Source organism: Panthera uncia, assembly GCF_023721935.1.
Source record: "Panthera uncia isolate 11264 chromosome A1 unlocalized genomic scaffold, Puncia_PCG_1.0 HiC_scaffold_16, whole genome shotgun sequence".
NCBI lineage: Eukaryota > Metazoa > Chordata > Mammalia > Carnivora > Felidae > Panthera > Panthera uncia.
Genome location: NW_026057576.1, coordinates 18,913,662 through 18,935,805, shown reverse-complemented (window position 1 = coordinate 18,935,805; position 22,144 = coordinate 18,913,662). Strand labels below are relative to the sequence as shown.

Genomic DNA, 22,144 nt, shown 5'->3' with positions numbered 1-22,144 from the left:
TCTTTCTTTCTTTCTTTCTTTCTTTCTTTCTTTCTTTCTTTCTTTCTCTTTTTAAAAGATCTTTTATTTGTAAGTAATCTCTACCCAACGTGAGGCTTGAACTCACAACCTCGAGATCAAGAGTCGCATGCTCTACCGACGTAGCCAGCCAGGCATGGGGACCTGTGTTTCTTAAGCGAATGAATATAGGCCTGGGACTTTGATGATTAATGTATGAGTGCTTTGGCCATGGACCACCGTGAAGTTCGTCAGTTAATCTGAAATATTAGAAAGTTTGCCAATTCTTGACAGCCTCTTAGAACCATTTGAAACCATCCATTTGCTCTTCTCATTTAGATGCCGGATACCGAACTGCTGGCAGAATTTGTAAATGCTGAACCACTGTATGTTTTCTAAATGTGTAGTGTGTTTTCTGTTAATATTTATATTCAGAATATCTGGTGCAGAAGTACCCTTGTGGGGGTTTAATTGTAGGTGTGGTGAGGTAGTGATGTCTTCGGCTCCCAGGGCTGCCCAGGAGGGCCTGGGGCAGTTGGACTCCCTGGGCTGCGTTCTTCTGGCCGGGAAAACCTTTAGGTGTCAGGGTGCCGTAAGGGGTTGGGAAGCACCTCTCTCGGGACACTCATGGCTTTTATGTTGGGCTTATTACAACAACCAGGTCATCAAACCTGCCCACGTTTCCTCACTGACATTCTGAGCAAGATATCGAAGGATGTTTTCTTTACATTGTAATATAAATAATTTTCCCACAGTTTAAATTATGGAATCGTTCGTGGGCTACGGTCAAGCAACGTCTTATGGTATAAAGAGGGTGAGAGAAGGACTTACAGGGCCTAACTTGAAATTATGCTTTTCTCACTTAGTCTTCATTTGTCTCAGGGTCAGCTTCTTAATTTATAAAACAGGGAGAATAATGCTGCCTTCTTCATAAGACCGTGGTGAGAGTTAAATGAAATAATGGGGATGAAAATACTTTTGTAAAGCTCCGTGAGGGGTCACAAAGTCCCATGGCCATAGGCACAAGGCATGTAACATAAATGAGGGAAGCATCATGCTTTGAGAATAATTAGTTGTAAGTAGGTCGGGCCTCCGAGTCAGTGATACAAGAGGGTGTGGCGGGGGTTGTGAGGAGTGCTTGCCTCGTGAAAGAGGACAGCACCTTCTCAGATCCAGCAAATGTTTGCCATGTGGGAATTCAGGCCCCGTGTCTCCAGATCCTTGGATTCTTCAGGAAGTACTGCAAACCCAGATTTTTTTGTGACATCTTTAATTTTTTTAAAAAATTAATTTCTTTATTTTGAAAGAGTGGGGGAGAGAGAATCCCAAGCAGGCTCCTCGCTGAGTGGAGCTTGACGTGGGGCTCGATCCCACAAACTGCGAGATCATGACCTGAGCTGAAGTCGAGAGTCGGACACTTAACTGACTGAGCCACCCAGGTGCCCTGCCATCTTTCAGTTTCTAAAGTTCGTGCAAGGGTGCTGAGCGAGGATCCTGCTTGGGATTCTCTCTCTGTCCCTCTCTCCATGCCCTTCCCTCGTTCACTGCACACATGGCACGCACACACTCTCTCTCTCAAAATTAAATAAATAAATAATAAAGTTAGTGCGAAAACTGTTTTTACAAACTCTACAGAGCAAGCAAAATATTGACCTGGGCTGGAGTCTGCCCTTTGCGTTCTAAATACTAATTCCTTTGGAAAATAATGCACTCCAATTTATAATACGTATCGATGAGGTTTCTAGTTAGAAAAGGCAGCTATGTTAGGGTTGCCTCCTTCCTGTTGTCATTTTGTCCTCTCAGGTTTCTGTTTCACATTCTCCACTGAAAGTTTCTTCCCTGAGTATGTTGAGGAACATATCCCTATAATCAAACAATCCCTCTATCAAACAAAAATTCACATGGAGGGACTCTTTTAGTAGCTAGGAATCACACAAAGTCTTGACTTTTAGCTATGAAACAGAGATACACCCAAAGCCTAAGGAAAGGGGAGTCTATTATGAGCTGGCAGAAAACTTCCCGGAACGCAGGGGTGGAGGAAATGTGGCTGAGCCTTATGAATGTCAAGGTTTGGGAACAGGAGAGACTTGAGGACCCTTTAGAGCTGTGCTTTCCAATATGGTAGGCACTATCCACATGTGACTATTTAAATTTAAATTTAAATTAATTAAAATGAAAACTTTCTTCGTGGCACTAGCTGCATTTCAGATCCTCAGGAACCACATGTGGCAGATTATTGAATGTTTCTGTCCTCGCAGAAACTTCTGTGGAACAGTTTGGGAGAGAAACGGGCATGAAGCGGGAGGTCTAGTTAAAGGTTAAACTAAATGACGCTGGTGCCTGAGCTGAAGCACTGGCAGTGGGCACACTGAAGGACCGCAGGCTTACTGGGGAAGGTTACGCTTGGGGAGGCAGCACTGTGTAGGGGTTAGAGCGAGGACTGGTGTCACATTTGAGTCTGCTCTCCCGTTTCTTAGCTGTATGGTCACAGATAAGTTACTTAAGGCTCAGTTTCCTAGGCTAAAAAATGGGGGTTGTTGAAGCCTTGGGAATGGATGCAAGAACCCAGGGAAAATGGGTAGAATGAAAAGGGAGGACGATGAGCAGTGTGATCAGAGAAGCTGCTGGGGAGGCTTGCAGTGAGGCCTGTTAGTCGGGGAAGATCTCAGAAAGAGATGGATGCTAACCAAGTTTCTAAAGGGGAGTGGATTCTGGATCTGGGGTTGGCCGTTGTCCATCCACATAAGGATAGCACATTGGTTGGGAGTACGGGCACTGGAGTCAGACCTGGGTTCACTGTCACCATATACTGGCTCTGCTACTGTGTAATTAACGTACAGGCTCTCAATTACCTGGACCTTTGTTTCCATACGTGCTAATTGGGCATGGTAATAGAATTTAGAATTTATTTCAAAGGGTTTTATTAAGGGATATAATTCATATACAGACTTAGTAAAGAGTCTGAAATGCAGTAAACATTCAGTAGATGTTAGTTTTGTTATTTAAGGATCCATCCTTGAAAAGTGAAACTTCAGTGTCGAATAACAAGAGAATCACGGTGGATGTGGATTGTACAAACATGGAGAGTTTTCACCAAATATGTGTTATTAAAGCTAAAGGGCACCGAGTGGGAAATTTAGAATGACAAGGAAATAATTGTGGTGTAAATTAAAAAGCGTCACTTTTGTGTATACTGTGGGACTCATTACCCAGAGCCTGCTAGAGAAATATACTTCACAAAGTTTAGAATAGTTGAAGACATGGATGGCGGCCCCATACTGGACAATTAAGGGGATGCTGGGATATTTGGTGCATCTGAGAGAGCAAACATGAGGTGTAGGAGACATTTTAAATGTTTTCTTTGGGACTAATAGTTACATGTCTTACAAGGGACCGGGAAGAGGGCTTTTTCAACATTTTATCACGGTAAGTCGCTTCCAAATGGATGCCTTTTTTTCCTCGTTGCTACTCTGTGAGCTTGCTCTTGTCTTTCCTCCTTTTAACTTTCCTCCTCCTAAACTTTTAAGCCTTTACTCTTCTCTTCCCACTTCCAGTCAAAAAGCACAAAGCAGAGACAGCAAAAGATGGTATTGGGTGGTAAAGAAAGCCAGATAGACCTGTCTGGATGAAATCCCAGCTCCTGCATTTACTAGCCTATTCTCTCAGAGAGGTGGAAGTCATTTTTAAAATGTGTCATGTTTGTGAGGATTGAAGGACGGAAGGAGTCGTACGTAAAGCTCTTGGCACATGGTAGGAGTTTTTAGATGTGAGAAAACGCATTAATTCAGCTGATACCTCCAGTTCAAAGTTCAGGTTTTTGAATTTTAGTTTTTAGTTTTTTGGTGGGGTGTTTGTGTCCTTACCCTTAAGCACAGCGTCTGGCACTCAGTAACTGTGCAGTAAATCAATAATCCAAGAATTTATATAACTGTTTGTATCTGTGGTGAAGAAATTGCCTGGGGGTAAAGCTGTTCTTTCTGTGGCTCATTTACCTTCAGGGATGCACCCAGATCAGGTATTATTAAAACTAGTTATTTGGGAAACAACCACTCCATAAATGGTGGCTATTGTAATAATCCAGCAACTGGATTTTAAAGCAGAAAAATTCACCTTTGATTATAGCACTGTTGTTTTTGGGCTTTTTGTTTTTTAACGAAATATATCGTGTTTATATCTGTGGGATATGAACCAAGAAGGCCACAGTATGCTTACAAATGCAGTATTGTAGTGGAAAGTGACTTGAACCTTTTTTGTATTTGGAATCATTTTGATTAAAAACTAACAAGTGTAATAAATGCTAGAACTCCCATGGTGCCACTGTATTTTCAGTTTTTAAATAACAGTATATACTTTATAGGATAAAATGAAGAGATATTTGCTGGCGTTGTCACTTTTAATTTATGATTCACAGTACCTACCTGCATGGCAAAGTAATCATTTTTCCCCATTTAATTCTAGAGGTTGTTAGTTTCTTTCCCATTGAACAGGCCAGATCATTTATCTTGCTCTAATACTCTGCTGCAGGAAGCAGTATCCCTATAGTGCCAGCATTTACTTATTCAGTGACTTCAACTATATGAGATGTAGCTGAAAACCAGAAAATAAGCAAAAGTAACCTTAGGCAGTCAAAATGGGGCATAAGAACTCAGCTTACTAATTTGTACACTTTCCTCCTAGAAATACCCCTCAGACACCTGCTTAAATAACTGATATCATACTGAAGTAAACTTACTGCAGCGTCATACTTCATTGTCTTGAAGTTACAGTTTTTTTCACCTTTCAGTATTTCTGACGTCAGGATTAGTGGCTTTCAGCAACAGTCATTCCTTGCCTAGGATTTGAGGAGATGGCTGGTGGCTGGTCGACCGGCCTGGACTTGTTCACATGGCAGAAAGGCAGCATCAGGAGACAGCGCCAGTCCCAGTGTGCAAGCCCTTTCCCAGCTTCTGAGTCACAGTTGCTAATGTCCCATCAGCCAGAACAAGTTACGAGGCCTCGCCCAGAGTCAGGAGTGGAGAAATACTCCGCCTCTTGCTGAGAGGAGCAGTCAAGTCGCATTGCAAAAGGGTGGACGTGCTGGGATGGGAAGGATTTCTGAGGGTATTTTGGCAAACTGTCTACCATGATGTGGCGATGAATATCATAACTTAGTGTTTTCATTCTTTCTTAGTCATACATAAAATTCTGTGTTTTATGATCAGTGGCATCTTAGAGCTGATGAAATATGGTATGTGTATCGGGTTATTGGATTTTTAATTAAAAATACATATTTAATGTAAGAATTTAAAATAATACAGAAGAATAAGAGTTAAAGTGCTTCCCCACTCCCCTTCCCCCGCATCTCAGGCCCTGGAAGCATCCTCCAAGAACAATTTGGCACATACTTGTTGTAGTAGGCTCAACAGTGGCCCCCAAGCAGGGGGACTTACATGGTAAAAGGGACTTTGCAGATGTGATTAAGTTAATGATCTTGAGATGGGGAGATTATCCTGGCTTATTGGGGTGGGCCCAGTGTAATCATAAGGATCTTTAAAAGAGGGAGGCGGGGTGCCTGGGTGGTTCAGTTGGTTAAGCATCTGGCTCTTGGTCTCAGCTCAGGTCATGATCTCGAGGTTTCGTGGGTTTGAGCCCACGTTGGGCTCCGTGCTGCTGGTGTGGAGCCTGCTTGGGATTCTCTGTCTCCCTCTCTGCCCCCCACCCACTCATGCTGTCTCTTGTCTGTCTCAAAATAAATAAACTTTAAAAGAGGGAGACGGGAGGATGAGAGTCAGAGGAGAAGCACTGTGGAGATGAGGCACAGATCGATTGGTGAGATGTGGCCAGGAGTCAAGGAATGGCAGCTTCTAGAAGCTGGAAGAGGCAAGGAACAGATTCTTCCTTGGGACCTCCAGAAGGACTCCGCTTTGCCGAAACCATGATTTTAGCTCGTTAATTAAAACTCATTTTGGTCTTCCAACCTCCAGAACCGTAGGAGAATATATTTGTGTTGTTTTAAGGCATTTAAGTTTGAAGTCATTTGTTACAGCTATAAATGGAAATAATAGATTTCTTTATTTAAATTTCTTACTTTTAAGGAAAAACATGGTTATTGGCTAGGAATTCAAATAGAATCAGACAGTATAAGGTAAAATCCCCTATTTTTGATCAACCCTTCCCATATCGTATGGGGTACTCCTGTGAATAGTTTCCTCTGCACTTCTTCAGAAATAGTCATATTCACTCTCATTTTTGTACAAATAAGATCATATCAGACATGCATGTTTTGTTCTGCAACTTGCTTATTTAATTAAATGTATTCTCGGATATGTTCTTACCAGAATAAAGTGATTTATTTCATTCAGTACCATAATTTATTTCACATACACTTTTGGGGAACATTCAGGTTGTGTCCAGGTTTTTTTGGATGTTGTTTTCTCCTGTTTCTCTGTCTTTTCCTCTGCTACAAACAATGCCGAACGAAGTGGCTTCTGCAAATATCTTTGTCTGTCATCTACAAATATAATTGCAAGCAACTGAATTGCTACCTGAATGAATGTTGCCACGTGTGTGCATGCTGGAGTGGGGGTGGGGAACTGTGTCTACCCTTTCAATTCTTTGCCTATAATACTTTATTTTAACTCTTTTTTAAAGTTCTGTATTACGAAATCTACAGAAAAGCATATAAAGCATAAATGTATAGCTAAGTGCACTATTAAAAAGAAACCCATGTCAAGACATTTAGTGCTGTTGGCCCCTCAGAAGGACCTTGTGTGTCCTTCGCTGATCATAACCCCCAAGAGGTAAACGGTGTTCTGACTTTCATTTGCCGCTAATAGTTTGGACAGAACTCTAACAGACTTGGTCAGCTGGTCCTCAAAATATTAGGAATGTGAAAAGAGCTGCTTAGGATGTTTATAATAATAAATTAAGAATTGATAGTTGACCTTAGAAAACTTACAGGAAGTGGATATCTGAACTAAAAACAAAGTGAGAGTTTGGGACATTTAGTGATAGAACAAGAAACCCTTTGTGTAAGACTGTAGGTCCTGGGATATCTAGAATTAAGGCATAAAAAAACCACGTGGGGTGTCTGGGTGGCTCAATCTATTAAGCATCCAACTTCGGCTCAGGTCATGATCTCATGGTTCCTGAGTTTGAGCCCTGTGTCGGGCTCTGTGCTGACAGCTCAGAGCCTGGAGCCTGCCTCGGAGTCTGTCTCCCTCTCTCTCTGTCTCTGTTCGTGCTCTGTCTCTCAAAAATAAATAAAACATTTAAAAAAAACAAGCAAAAGAAACCATGTCAGTTTATGTTTAAGAACATAGGAAAATAGGAAGAATATCATGAAAGTGATGAAACGAAAAAAATGGTATTTGAAAAGACATCTGTCTGTTACCTTGGAAATTCACTCAGAGAGACTGCCTCAGTGTGCTCAGATGTCAAGTATATGCATCCATTGTATGGTGCGTTAGGCAACCCCATCTTCATCTTTAAAAGCTAAATTGATTCTAAGGGAAGCTGATTTAGAGCAAGCCCTGAAGGTCTGGTTCATAGTGTATTCTCTTGCAGACTCCCCAAAGGAGTCCTTTCTGATCAGAGCTGATTAGTCAAAGATGGAATTGAATCCTAGGCACATGTAGTTCTTGTCTTTTTTTGACTTACACCCAAGCCCAGAGGGTGGCACCAAAAATGGCAAATACGTATTTCTCCTGTAAGAAAGATTTGACTAGTCTGTGAGGTGGGGGCGGCAGATGCGCAGGTAGAAAGGGAGCATCCCTTACCTCAAGCAGGTGGCAGCTGTGAATGTCCTCTGAGTCGGATTCAAAGTTGTATCATGTTTTCCAGGTTGCCCCCAGACATATCTGGCTTTCTTTAGCCTAATAGCCAAGTATCTGATTCTCTCCATTGGGAATTTGTACGGATACAAAGTTTCAGGGAGTTGGGAAGTAGGAAAAAAAGCAAAGTTTAAGGAAGAGTAATAAATTTGTCATTTGGTTGTTGCCACTTTGTGTGTTGCACATACTAATGGGAACGGGGGAGTGGCTCGATTAACAGTATGGCTTTCATGGTGCCCTCTACTTGGAAACAGAAATAGGAAATCCTGTATCTTTCTCAATAAAAAGAGAAAATTTGGTACAGCCTTGAGTGAATATCTCTAAAGAGTTAAGTAAAGTGGATCTTTAAAAAGCCCTGCTGAACACTTATTTCTTTGGGAAATATAGCCCTCCGCCCTCAAATAAATGTGCGTAAGTAGTACATACTTATTGTATGAAATTCCTGGAGAGAATTCTTTTAATTAGAACACAGGTGATGAATATTTGCTTAAGAACACAAATTTCACTCCCATTTCTTTTTTTTTAAGTTTATTTATTTTTTAGAGAGAGAAAGAGGGAGAGAGAATCCCAAGCAGGCTCCACGCTATCAGTGCAGGGCCCAACCCGGGCCTCAATTCCACGAACCATGAGATCATGACTTGAGCCAAAATCACATGTCAGACGCTTAAGTAACTGAGCCACCCAGGTGCCCCTATTTCCATTTCTAATTTGTGTGATTCCTTGGTGTCATAGAACTCTAAATAAGGCAACTAAGCCCTCTTTGCATCCAGTAATGTCATTTATCTTGCTTGGTAAAGATTGGTGTGAATATAACATTTACTTATAACATTCCTGTATAATGTCAAAAACAAAGTATAATGTACAGTGTAAAACGTATAAAGTATAATGTCAAATTTACTTTTAATGGGCATCATGGAAAACATGTAGATTGTTCTCAGGATTCTCTGATTATTTGCATTTTGTGTGTATTTGATTGTTTTTAGACTATAGACGTTGATGCTATTTTAGCTCAGCCCTTTGCAAATATCATTTTCAGAACTGATAGCTGAAACATGGTTTTGCTTTTTGGCATTCATCCAGAATTGGGAGAAGAAAGCAACATCCTTTCTCCTATTGGTGGGCACCTGTCAATTTTTTTTTTTTTCCAGATTCATGATTTTATTTTGGGGTGGTGTAGGAAATTAGAATTAACCAAAATCAAATTTATTATAATTAATTTAAAATCACATGTATTCTGATAACTTGATTTCAACATATGTTGGTGATTAAGAATGTTTCTCTTCAAAAGCAGTTATATGCAGTTAAGTGTGGTTATATAGGCACCAACAAGGCAGGGATTTGACCTTGTTCTCTACAGTATCCCCAGTGTTTGGAATAATACGTGCTAGTAGATGCTCAGAAAATATTTGTTGAATATAGGATGGAAGTATGTATTGCCTGTAAAACCCATTGCTGGTGCTTGATATTTACCAATCTGCATATATATGAAAAACGCATATATTCATAGTAGTTCATAACCTCACATTTTATTATTATTGTTTGAATGGTGGTCATTATAGTTTGCTATGCTGAGATTTTTTTTTAAAAGGATATCCTTTATTTTCAGTGAATCTATTTCTTCATAAAGATTTTGGGGAACAAAAAAAAAAAAAAAGATCCGGGGGAACTATGTTTCCTCAGTACACAACATTCTTCTTGAGTAAATAATAATCTCCTACATCTGTGTAAAGCATTTTATACTTTACAGATTTTTCACATTTTATCGTTTGAATGTTGCTACAGTACTGTGAAGTAAGGGGTTCCTGACTCTGCTGATTATCTGCCCAGTTGTCTATTTTTTCTGGCTGGTTGAACCCCAGTTTTGTTCAGGTGTCCACCCCTACGTCACATAACTCAGGATTAAATCCCAGTTAGTCTAAGCCTGTTACAGTAAGTTCATTCCTTTTGCTAGGGACCAGTTTAGGAATACGCATGTGACCCAGTTCAGGCTAGTGACATAAGAGGTAAGGGCATGTGTGGGAAAAGTTCCCTTCCTTTTTGAAAGGGGTGCGCAAGAAAGAGACAACCCCTGTTTTTCTGCTGCTTTTTGCCATGACTGGACTTGATCACCTGGAGCTGCTACAGCAGTCTTGTGACAATAAGGAAAAAAGGGACCCTAAAAATAAGCTGGATGCTGGCTCTGTAGTGGGAGAAAAAGATGGAAAGAACCAGCTCTCCAGCTCCCGTAGGGCTGCCTTCTTGTTACCAGAGAATAAGTTTTCCTTATTCCTACTGAAGGCATGCTAACTAATAATTGGTATCGTTATTGCCATTTTATAGGCAAGGAGACTGAGACTTGGAGCTCTAAAATTATCATCGCTGCAGGGTGAACTCACTATTGAATTCAGGAGAATTAAAACACGTATTCTGATCCTTACCTGTTCCGCAGTGTAGTTTCTCTGTAAACATCCCTGTCTCTCTTCTTGGGAGGGAACTGGATTACCAATTATTTGTGTTTGAAATATATTCTAGACAGTTCCTCCTAATTATTTGGTGATTAACTACGTGTAACAAATATGGCTTTGGGATTCTTAGGTTACCTACTTTTGTTAACTTGGCTGACATAAATGAAAACTTTACAGATTAACGGTAATTTTTAAAATATTTATTCTGTTTTGAGAGAGAGACGGTGCTTGCATGGGGGAGGGGCAGAGAGAGAGGGACAGACAGAATCCCAAGCAGACTCCCTGCTTGGCGTGGAGCCCGACAGTGGGGCTCAATTTGAGATCATGACCTGAGCCGAAATCAAGAGCTGGATGCTTAACTGACCCCGGTGCCCCTTTCACAATTAAAGTCACTCTTAAAATTGTTTTTTGAATATACATTTCAAGAAGTTTGTTGAACTCTGCCTAAGTTTGTGGATGTATATCTCAAAAATTTGTTAAATGTTGAGAGGTGATAAGGCTCACTTATAAAAGAATTAAGATGGTAACTGACCAACCGGTTGAACTGAATGGGAGAAGGGGCTGTATGTCTGACTTCAGAAGCTGACATTTGCTAATATGAAAGCTTATGGTTGATCGCGTTCATGATTTTCTTTCCACTGCCATTCTTTGTTGACTTTCTCTCTACATTCTACCCCTTTTTCTTTTCATCTTCCTCCCTCCTCCCCCTTATAATAGACTGTGAAGAGACTGTGACCAGTAGTAGGTGGTACATTGCTTCTTACTACAGAGGCAGACCAGGACAGTGGTCCTGGACAGTGAGTAAGGGAGTTTATTCATAGTTGAAGAATTTAATTAAAAATACTGAATGCTGGGGGCACCTGGGTGGCTCAGCCAGCTAGGCGTCCGACTTCGGCTTAGGTCATGATCTCACGGTTCGTGGGTTCAAGCCCCGTGTCAGGCCATGTGCTGACAGCTCAGAGCCTGGAGCTTGCTTTAGATTCTGTGTCTCCCTCTCTCTCTGCTCCTTCCCCACTCACACACACTCTCTCTCTCTCTAAAATAAATAAACATTAAAGAAAAAATTTTAAAAAAATATTGAATGTCATGAAAAAGATACCTGCTGGGGGAGGGTTGGGCATTTTTTAGAAGACAGTTATTCTTGGTGGAAGCAGTGGTGGCTGATAAGAGGAAGTGGCAAAGATGACTGAGCCTAGCGCCCAGTCATCTGAGATGATTACTGTTTATGGCCCCCACCTCTTCTTTGCCCAGTTGAAGTGACTGCTGTACTGGAGAGGACCGCTGTTGGGGGTGGAATCTGCCTTCCCTCGGCCCCTTTTCTCCTTCTTCAGGCTTGGAGGGCCGGCTAGCTGAAGTGAGAGGATTAAAATCGGACCAACATTTCAAGACTGTACTTCCCGGTAACAGAGTGTTTAAACAATTCCCTCAGTTAGTTCTTTTTCTCCCTGATCCAGGGGAATCCAGTGGTGGGGCTTTCACTGGGTACCTACTGGAATATTTTCTTAATTCTTAATTTCATTTAAAACTAAAAGCGATCCGGGGCACCTGGGTGGCTCTGTTGGTTGAGCAGCTGACTTCGGCTTAGGTCATGATCTCACAGTTCATGAGTTCAAGCCCCACATCGGGCTTGCTGCTGTCAGCCTGTCAGCACGGAACTCACTTCAGATCTTCTGTCTCCCCTCTCTGCCTTTTCCCCACTTGCACACTCCCTTTCAAAAATAAATAAGCATTAAAAAAAAAATCTTGAAAACAAATAAAAATAAAAGTGAGCCTAAATTCTTGGGAATTGATTAACGGCAAAAAAAAAAAAAAAAAAAACCCGTTCCGTCTTGTGTAATTATTAAAAAGCCCTCCAATGGTGTGATTTTTTTTTTTTTCTTTAAAATATCTTTTATCCCGGAGATTTTACTTCACAACTGAAATGAGCTGTGCGGTGTCCTGATAAGGGTGATTTAATGCCAGGATTAACACAGGTGACACCATATGTTGCTGATTACTGACTTCTCCTTAGGGGGCACTTGGATTTCCATTTGAAGTGCTTAATGATTTGATTTCTCCTCTTTAAATTAATGTGTCTGTGAATGGAGAACTTGCCCTTCAAACCAGCATAACTTCTGTTCAAGGGACCATCTCAAGCCACAAAAATGGAAAGAATATTTAAAAATCTGTGCGAAGATGTTGGGTGAACCACGACATATAGTCTAGATATTATATTCTGCTGCAATTAATGGAAAACCTGACTCATTAATGTCTCACACGAGTAAAGGGGTTATTTTCCTCTTCTAATGAGAAGTACAGAGGTGGGCATAACAGGATTGGCCAAAACCATCAAAGACCTTAGTGATCTTGTCACTTTGAAATCTCAAGATGGCTGCCCTCCAGCCAGCATTGCATCTGCCTTCCAGGCAGGAAGAAGGGGGAGGGCAGATGGCAAAAGGCAGAACCGGCTGCTCCTGTTCTCTTCCAAGGAGCTTCCTGGAAGCTCAGTCTGGTGACTTCCGCTTACATCTCCTTAACCAGAACTGTGTCATGCTACCACCCCTCGCCGTACACAAGGCGGGGAAACATGGTTGTTTCGGCAGGGCGTGTGGTCACCCTGAACACAACTGGAGTTCTGATGGGACGTATTTTGGAAAGAATTGTGTGTCTGTTGTCTCTGAACTCATGGAACTCGGGAGGACAAAATAAAGGAATATTTATCGAAAAATTGCATACTGGATGCTGTGCTGGTTGCTTTGAAGAATAAAGTAAGTTCAGGGTGGATTTGAAGAGCCAAAAAAATGGGCTTAATTGTATTCTTTGTGGAAATGTTCTCACAGTCAACCTATTAAGCTTGGAATGAATTCAAAGGACTTTTTCTTGAAACCCAGATATTATAATGGGAAATTTTGACAAATTTAAACATATTAATTTTAAAAAATCTATGTGTTGGACCCCAGCATTCATAAATGAAGACTTGTAGAAAATATTTCCAACATAGATTTAAGTTCTTAATATTTGTAATAGATAAAAAAGCCTCTACAAATAAATAATAAAAACATAACCCTATTAAAAAAACATGGCTAGGCACACATTTCTCTGCGGAAAATGTACAGGTAGTGAAAACAAGCTGGAAAAGAATAATAAAAGCAATACAAATTAAACATTGAAGCACCATTTTAAAAAATCTCAGCTGGATAGATATTTCCAAAACTTGATAATATCCAGTTTTGTAAGACCTAGGGAGAAAAGGCACTTTCATATACTATTGGTATGAATTGATACCATCATTTTTTTTTTTTTTTTAAGTAGACTCTACGTCCAGCATGGGGCTTGAAATTGTGACCCTGAGATCAAGAGTCACGTGCTCTACCAACTGAGCCAGCTGGGTGCCCCAGTACCATCATTTTGGAGGGCAGTTTGGCAATACCTGTCAAAATGCAAAATGTTCATACCCTTTGACTCAGCAGGTACATTTCTTGGGATAAATTTTACAGAAATATTAGTATGATTTTACAAGGATGTTTATTGTAGCCTTGCCATTAAATAAAAATGTGTAATCAGCCAAATGTCCATCAGTAGGGATGTGGTGAAATAAATTATGTTATAGTTACACAATGCAGTTGTTAACTGGAAAGCTGTCTGTGGACTATTAAGTTGTCAAGTTGCAAACTAATATGTATATTATTTTTGTGACATCTCTCCCTTTTAAAAAGTGGATCTATGCATATGAAAGAATTGGGGTAAGAGATGTGATGATTTTTCACTTTTTATACATAGATATTATTTGAATCTTATGCAAGGGCAAATTACGTGTGTGTGTGTGTGTGTGTGTGTGTGTGTGTGTTTTGCAAGGATGAATTGCTTTTTTTAAAAATTGCTAATGACTGGGGTGCCTGGGTGGCTCAGTTGGTTGTATCGCGACTTCAGCTCAGGTCACGATCTCACGGTTCATGAGTTTGAGCCCCGCATCAGGCTCTGTGCTGACCCCTCAGAGCCTGGAGCCTGCTTCAGACTCTGTGTCTCCCTCTCTCTCTGCCCCTCCTCTGCTTGTACTCTCTCTTTCTCTCTCTCAAAAGTAAATAAACATTAAAAACAATTAAGGGGCACCTGGGTGGCTCAGTTGGTTAAGTGTCCGACTTCAGCTCAGATCGTGATCTCACGGTTCCTGAGTTTGAGCCCCGCATCGGGCTCTGTGCTGACAGCTCAGAGCCTGGAGCCTGCTTCAGATTCTGGGTCTCCCTCTCTCTATCCCAACCCTGCTTGCACTCTGTCTCTAAAATATAAATAGACTTTAACAAATAAAAAAAAATTGCTAACATCTTTTTTAAAAGCAGAATTTAAAAAAAGAATATATACGTTTCTGATTCTGTAAAAATGCTAAAATGCAAATAATGATTTTTATGACTTGTTTTCTGGGAGTGATGGAGGAACAAATAATGTGTAAGAAGAAAACCACCTAGATTAGCAGTCCAAATGACCGACGATTGGGAAAGAAAGGCTGTTTTTTCAACCACTTGTCCGAGTCAGGATAGGCTAGATTATAATGTAATAACAGACAGCCTCCACATTTTGGAGGTTTACATCACCAAGGTTTATTTCTCTCTCCTGGTTCATGACTCTTGAGAGTCGTGCGTGGGCTGTGCTAACAGAGCTGGTGGCCAGGAGAGGCCGCACCAACTTGGGGATCGCCGCTCACGGTGGCGGAAAGGGGCTCGGCGGAGCCTGCACTGGCTTTCAAAGACTTCTTGGGGCGCCAGAGTGGCTCCATCGGTTGAGCGTCTGACTCGACTTCAGCTCAGATTATGATGCTAGGGTTGTGGAATGGAGCCCTACGCTGGCTCGCTCTCTCTCTCTCTCTCTCAAAAAAAAGACTTCTTCCCAGAAGTGACACACGTCGTTTCCACTTATACTTTTGTTAGTTAAAGCAAGTCCCCTGGTCGTGCCTGAATTTAAGGAGGCTAGGAGGTGTCAAGGTGTCATTCTACCATGTGCTTGGAAGGAGGAGAATCCCTAGTATTTGTAAGCACCGTAATGGATATATCGTAGCACTTCAAAGGAGCACTGTGAGATGAGCTTCTTGAACAGTGCCTGGCACATAGTGAACAGTGTTACAAGCGTTTTCATTTTTACAGTGAGAATAATTTCTGCTCAACTAGATGAATTTCTTAAGAAATCTGTATGAAATGATTTTCATATTTATTGAATCAGCAGGCATTCATCGAGTTCACGTCACTGTATTATACCTGTAGAAGTGGAAGAGATTTGTCTGTGTGTAGCTCTTTTTAAGGTAAGATTTTACAAAAATGTTTCTTACGTATTTTGAAAATCCCCTCACCCCCAATTGTTTATTCTAACTATATCTATAAAGAAAGGGTTTATTAGAAAGGAAATTCCTGCAGGGCTTTTGGTATATTTTTATAAAACATACCAAAATAATGAGGTTTTAATCTATTTAATAAAAAATTCCTATTTATGGTAGCTATCAGGGGTGTATTTTAAAATGTTTTTTAGACGTTTTTATTTATTTTTGAGAGAGAGAGAAAGAGTGTGAGCAGGGGAGGGGCAGAGAGGGAGACACAGAATCTGAGGCAGGCTCCAGGCTCCAAGCTGTCAGCATAGAGCCTGACATGGGGCTCGAACCCATGTACCGTGAGATTATGACCTGAGCCGAAGTCAGACGCTTAACCGACTGAGCCACCCAGGCACCCCAACGGGTGTATTTACAGCAGTAACTCTTAGCTGTGTTTGTTTGGGTTTGGCTGACACGAAAGGTATGTTCCATCAACAGAAAGGAGTCTTTTTGGCAGTCCTCTGTGCACACAAAGTCCAAGTGCAGAGTTCTTTCTTTATTGTGATACCCGTCGTGTAGTATAGAGCAAAGTTGCTCTCTTCCTCCTCCCTCTGATCTTTCTTTCCTTTCCCCTTAATTCCCTCAATCATTTAAAAAAAATTTTTTAACGTTTATTCTTTTTTTTTTTTTGAGAGAGACAGAGAGTGAGAGTAGGGGAGAGGCAGAGAGAGAGGGAGACACAGAATCCAAAGCAGGCTCCAGGCTCCGAGCTGTCAGCACAGAGCCCGACACGGGGCTCGAAGTCAGGAACCGTGAGTTCAACCAACTGACCCACCCAGGTCCCCCATTCCCTCGGATGATTTTATTTTTACTTCCCAGAAGGACTCAGCTCTTTTCCATCCTGTCATCTCATACATGAGCAGACGTTTCACATCCATAAGTTCTTTGGGATGGATCAAGACAGACAAATCTTTCTCCCAGGATCTTGGGGGAGGGAAGTAGAAAAATCTCTCCTGTCACTTTAAATAAAATGGTGGGTTGAATCTCCAGAAATTTCAAAAAAATGTGTCCACAGCCTGATTTATTTGAGAAGTAGGCTGATATTCCAGGCCTTAAATTTCCAAGCTAATGTGTGTGATTTATTGGTTTTATTTTTCTTACTTCTCTAGCTGGTAGATAGAAAACGCTCTTAAGGGGCGCCTGGGTGGCTCAGTCGGTTGGGCGTCCGACTTCAGCTCAGGTCATGATCTCGCGGTCCGTGAGTCCCAGCCCCGCGTCGGGCTCTGTGCTGACTGCTCAGAGCCTGGAGCCTGTTTCAGATTCTGTGTCTCCCTCTCTCTCTGACCCTCCCCCGTTCGTGCTCTGTCTCTCTCTGTCTCAAAAATAAATAAACGTTAAAAAAAAAAAAAGAAAAAAAAAAAAAAAGAAAACGCTCCTAAGTCTTTGCACTACTTAAAGAAGCTTGATTAGAAAAGACGAAGCTACTCGTGCTGGTCTATTTACCGTGAATTTCACCTGCCTATAGTCATTCAGCAGCCTTGGCCTGGCTGTGGAAATCAAACTCCTCTGAGGAGAATGGTCAGACCCTGGCTGGTGTCGAAATACACCTTATTGCCAAAATTTGGGCTGCCCCTCAAGTACGAGCGATAAGCACTCTACACATTTCACAGAAGTTTGTCTTGCTATCCTTGGGTCACCTGGGTAGTGCTGCGTTTTGACAGCACTTCCTTAAGAGCATCAGTAAAGAGAGTACAGGGGAGATGGTGGACGTTTTCTTGCACGCCGTGTGCTAGCATGTGCTAGGACACGTGTTACCTCGTTACTAGAAGTTTGCTTTAGGCTAATGGACTTCCGGTCTCTGACTCTAGTACTGGTGATAGCGATGATAAACTAGGAGTTGGCAGGATGCTGCTTTAATAGCAAATCCGTCTTGGCTACCAGCTTCTGAGCTTCTTGAGGGCAGGGACCGTATCTCGTTCTACTGTGTATCACTGTGGGATTGCACAGTGTGTGTCATTAATGTTAGTTGTATGAATGCCTGTGGAGGTGGATGGAGGGTTTAATGGGCGGACTCGGTCCAGATGCACCAGCTGGTCTCTAACCGGGAGAACTTTGTGATTTACAATTAATGATTGGATCTCGAAATCATCAGTGGACGTGGGAAGGGTCTCCTGTGGTAGAGTGCGTGCAGCCTGTTTACCTTGTATAAAGGGAACGTGCCTGCTGCTCTGGCTCATGACGTGCCCCAAACCTTCAACTGTTAGCAGACGGCGTCAGCCCGTGACCAATCCCCGTTCTCACAGAATGTTGCTGGAATTCCCCTGAACACAGAACATCACAGTTGTAGAAGATGGGAGGCTTGCCAGAGCCAAAGCATGAAGGCTTGGGGTGCCGCCTCCCTGCCTGTCGCCATTGTGAACGCCGGAAGAGGGTGCCTTGAGGAGGGAGTGAGCAGCGCCACAGACCTTTGGTCAGGCAGCGGTCACAGGATTGCTGGGGCTTATCCACCTCTGGTAAGGCTAGAGAAGTGAACAAAATATGTGATGCCTTTTGCCTCTGTAAAAAACGTGCCGTAAGGGTGAGCTGCAGAGCTCCAAGTATGAAAAAAATCATGCCTCATTTTCTTTCTGTGGCTTTCTTTTCTTTCTCAACCGTGTTGGGCCTTCTTCTGCCTTTCCCAACAGGCAAATACAGAAGAACTCCAGAAGGTGTTCTTCCACAATTAAGTAATGGGACTGAGGTCCCTCCAGTGGGACTGGGGACTGTTTTCCTCGCTCTGCCTCGTGTTGTGGGCACTCAGAGGTAAGGGCGAGAAGAAACAGTGGTGACTTACGGGACCCGCAGGCAGAGAGAATGATTCCTTATTTTTGAATCATTTGGGCTGACCTTCCTCACAAGCCCCTTCCCAGTATGGAAGTCGATGGGGGAAGCAGCTTAAATATGGCTTAATCCAGTGAAATTAGTCTGATGCAACAACTTTAAGTAGTCTTTAGGTAGATGCTCACTTTTACCCATGTCAGGTGCTCTGGTTCTTGGATTTCCTTTTCCTCCGCGGACCTCGCGAAGGTGGCATCTGGGTGAAGGGGAGGGGTGGGCTGGGGAGTGGATGGGATCTGTAAACCCACCTGGTAACCTCTGGGTCCCTCGTGGCTCTGCCGTGGAGCAGCTGCCTGGACTGGAGGTGGCTGAGCGAGGGCGTCCCTCCCTGGAGCCGGCCGCCGAGAGCTCTTGCTGCCGGAACTCCTGTTTTGCGTGTCATGCTCGGTCATGCCTGGTCGTGCTCCTGGCAGGCTCCGCTTCACTTTGGCTCTTACGGGCATGCTTCCCCTCTGGGCCTCTGCCATATCCTTCAGCCAGCTCTTGGCCTAGTGATCTGGTCCCCTACAGTCTTTGTAGAGGCGTCACGTCGCCCCTCACCGGGCACTCCCATGACCCTCTGTCCAGCCCACCCCATCTGCAACTGCTCATTTCTGTCTCACCCTATTCAGGCAGGATTTTCTGGGGCTCGTGGAAACAGACAAGTCAGGGCTGCAGAGGTAAATGATAAACTCCAGCCGTTGCTCTGTCTGACTTTGCTGTAGCACAGTTTACTTGGATGTGACTGACCAGACCAAATCGATGTGGTGTGGCCCACGAGGCAGTCTGTGCCCAGAATCCTAAACTGGAAGCATGGCAGAGGCCTTCCTTCTTTCACCCTGTGAGCACACCTTTCAAGAGGGGGGGATAGGACACACTTACCTCCCCCACTTCCTCTCCTGACTCTGGCTTTCCTCTTTTCCCACTTCCCTCTGGACCAGGCCCTGCCCCCTTTTCCTCATCCCGTTGGGTTAGAACTTCCCTTCCCTCGTGTTAGAACTTTCCTCGTGTATAAAACGTGATGATCAAGTCCTGTTGGCTTCCCTGTGTTACTAAAGTTGAAGTGATTTAGAAAAAAATGTTTTCTCTGGGTAAAGCATGCGATTCCTGCTGCAAAATCATGTCTCTCTCCTCTCATCCCATCCTCCCTTCTTACATTTCTGCCGGAACAGAAGCACAGAAGCCTTGCCCAGGCGAACAGATACCTTTGAGAGCTTGAGGGCTGGTCATGTTCAATGCAAGTGTACTACTAGCTCAAAAATACTCTCTTCATTACATCTGTAAGAATTAAGGGACCTTGTTCACCTGGGAAACAGCAGACTTTAAAAGCAATTAAGACTATACTGAATTGAAGATATCTTTTGGCCTTCACATCTTAGAGTTACAAAGAACAGAGTGGCAGCTGCCTCAACTCTGAGCGAGTTTTAAAGTATGCAATGTGATGGCTGGCCAGATGGGTCCTTTTGGGTTCCTCGGGCCCAAGTGACAGTTGCCATCTGGAGAAATACAGAGATTAGATTGGTTCCGAAGCGGTCAAGTGGTACCAGTGACTTAAAAATTTGGGTGCAGGTTAAAAACACCGAACAGAACTTCAGTATTATGATGTTGATAAAACTGTTAGTCATGTAGTGGGATTTTCTGTTTTTAAATCAATACAAACCACACTCTATCCTTTTTTTCTCAATTTTGTTTTTATCTTTTTGTTCAGTTTAACTTGATGTAGAACATTGTGTGTGTGTGTGTGTGTGTGTGTGTATGTGTGTGTGTGAGAGAGAGAGACAGAGAGACAGCGAGACGGACAGAGAGAGAGAGAGAGAGAGAACATTGTATATGTGTGTGGGGCGGGGGAGAAAGAGGAAGAGGGTTGGAGGGAGGGAAGGATGGGTTGTTTAGCTTCACATTAAATACTGCGTTTTAGGTTTATGAAATTCTACTGAAATTGGAGGTCCTTATTTTCCTCTTCACAAAGGTACAGGATTAACTGAGAATATGTTTGTGCTGTGATTCACTGCAGGAGGCCATATGCTGACAGTGCAGAGCTTCGCATCCCCAAAGATAATATTTGAATTTTAAAAGAGTGTTTAAGTGGAGCACTTGACTTTCTTGTCTTTGTTTTGAGACCCTTTTTGTTTTTTTATTATTGTTCTTTATTCCAGGCTTGTGAATCTGTCCAAATATTTATAAGCCCACACACATTTTCTTGCAGCCACTGTCTCCTGTGGCGGCTCACTGGTGGGTAAATGACTGTTCTTTTGTGCAGCAACACACATTTACAACGTTCTGTAGACCACTGGCACTTTCTCTAGCTCCATTATGTGTCTCAGATACGTAAGGAATAATTTACAGGTTTCAAATTCTGAACCTGGTAGAGGGCCGACTCCCTTTGTAAAATGAACATTAACCAAGGAGGGATTTTAGAATAACATCTTTATTCATTTGTTCAGTTATTAAACATTTACTCACTGTCTGCCTGGCACTCTGCTGGAGTTTTGTTCTCCAAAGGCTCACAGTTCCGTCAGGGAGGCAGGTAAGTAAAGAGTTACCGTAGAGAAGTTAAAGTAGACAAGGCTGATCAGATAATTTATGGTCTAAACTAGGACCCTTTTAAAAGTAAAGGTAAATTTGAAAATGGTTAAGGTGGTAAGTTTCATGTTAGGTGTTTTTTCTTCCTACAATTAAAAAAAAGAAGTGAAAGTGGGTGTTGTTACCGCCTAGGCCAGAATGACAGACATAAACCAGGGCAGTACTGGCTAAAACAGATAGTGGGCAACGTACCAAGCCCTCTATTAGGAAGATGAAAGGGAGGCTGGAAGAGGAGCAGGGAGAATGACAGGAAAGCCTTGCCTTCCTCATCTCTAAAATGGGCATGATCATAGCACCTAATTCATAGGAGTTGTTAGCAGGATTCATTGAGTTGATTCAAGCTCCTGGAATCCTGCCTAAGAGTGCAATGGTTTTTTAAATCTCTTTGAGATAGGGAAATGGAAGGGACCCCATGAAAGAAAAAGCTGGGTTTTTTCCCTTTACTTCTTTCCCGGCTTCTCTTCTTCCTAGGACCTGCACCCCCACTTTACACACACCATCATGTATGTCCACCGTGTAAAGGAGTTAATGATTTCTTTGGAGTCTTTCCAGAACAATAGAGAACATCTAAGGAGTGTCCAAGAGAGGTCGTCTCATGAATGCTTTTTAAGACCACTGACTCCAGACACCTTGACAGCAAGACCCCTGGCTCCAGGGCATAAGTGACTTATGGAAGACACCTGAGCCCCCGTCCCTGTTCGGCCAGTTCCTGGATGCCTGAGAGATACGTGCACCAGAGCAGCACCCTCAATAAAAACTCCAGACCCCAAGCAGAGACTCGTGCCCTTTTTCCTTTCCGAATCTCCCACAGGCTCCGTCTGTATCTGCTCTGTCTTCAGTAAACCCTGCTCTCACTTCCTTTCGGCTCACATTTGATTTTCATCCCGTGCAAAGCCAAGGATCCTCTTGGTTGGTCCTGCGGGACCTGCTCTGGGTCCTCGGACCTAGCCTGCTTTCATCAACTTCACCCATTTTTAGTAGTCACCTGTGATTTGCCTTTGTTGTAGAAGTTGATATATTTGTGTGTGTGTGTGTGTGTGTGTGTGTGCGTGTGTGTGTGTGTTTACACAGTACAGACCTGTAGGAATGCATATCCTGTCAACATTTGGAAATGGCCTTATTTCCAGCTTTTTCTCATTCCCTCTAGAAATTCTGGATATTTTGTGGTTCCTGTCCTCTCA

At 42.6% G+C, this 22,144-nt stretch overlaps 1 protein-coding gene across 4 annotated transcripts in view; it reads left to right on the top strand.

Annotated features, from left to right (window-relative positions):
* Positions 1 to 22,144, top strand: part of WDFY2 (WD repeat and FYVE domain containing 2) — a 181,249-nt gene that overhangs the window by 18,187 nt on the left and 140,918 nt on the right. Inside the window, exons 2-4 of one of the 4 annotated variants that reach the window (XM_049646876.1) lie at positions 15,443 to 15,521; positions 17,828 to 18,037; positions 21,507 to 21,822. The exons of 1 other annotated variant lie outside the window; for it this stretch is intronic. In XM_049646876.1, coding sequence (XP_049502833.1) covers positions 15,443 to 15,521; positions 17,828 to 18,037; positions 21,507 to 21,629 — 412 coding nt within the window. In that variant the 3' untranslated portion in view covers positions 21,630 to 21,822. Of the gene's footprint in view, positions 1 to 15,442; positions 15,522 to 17,827; positions 18,038 to 21,506; positions 21,823 to 22,144 lie in introns of those variants that run through there. 2 more of the 4 variants (XM_049646877.1, XM_049646878.1) reach the window with 2 other exon arrangements.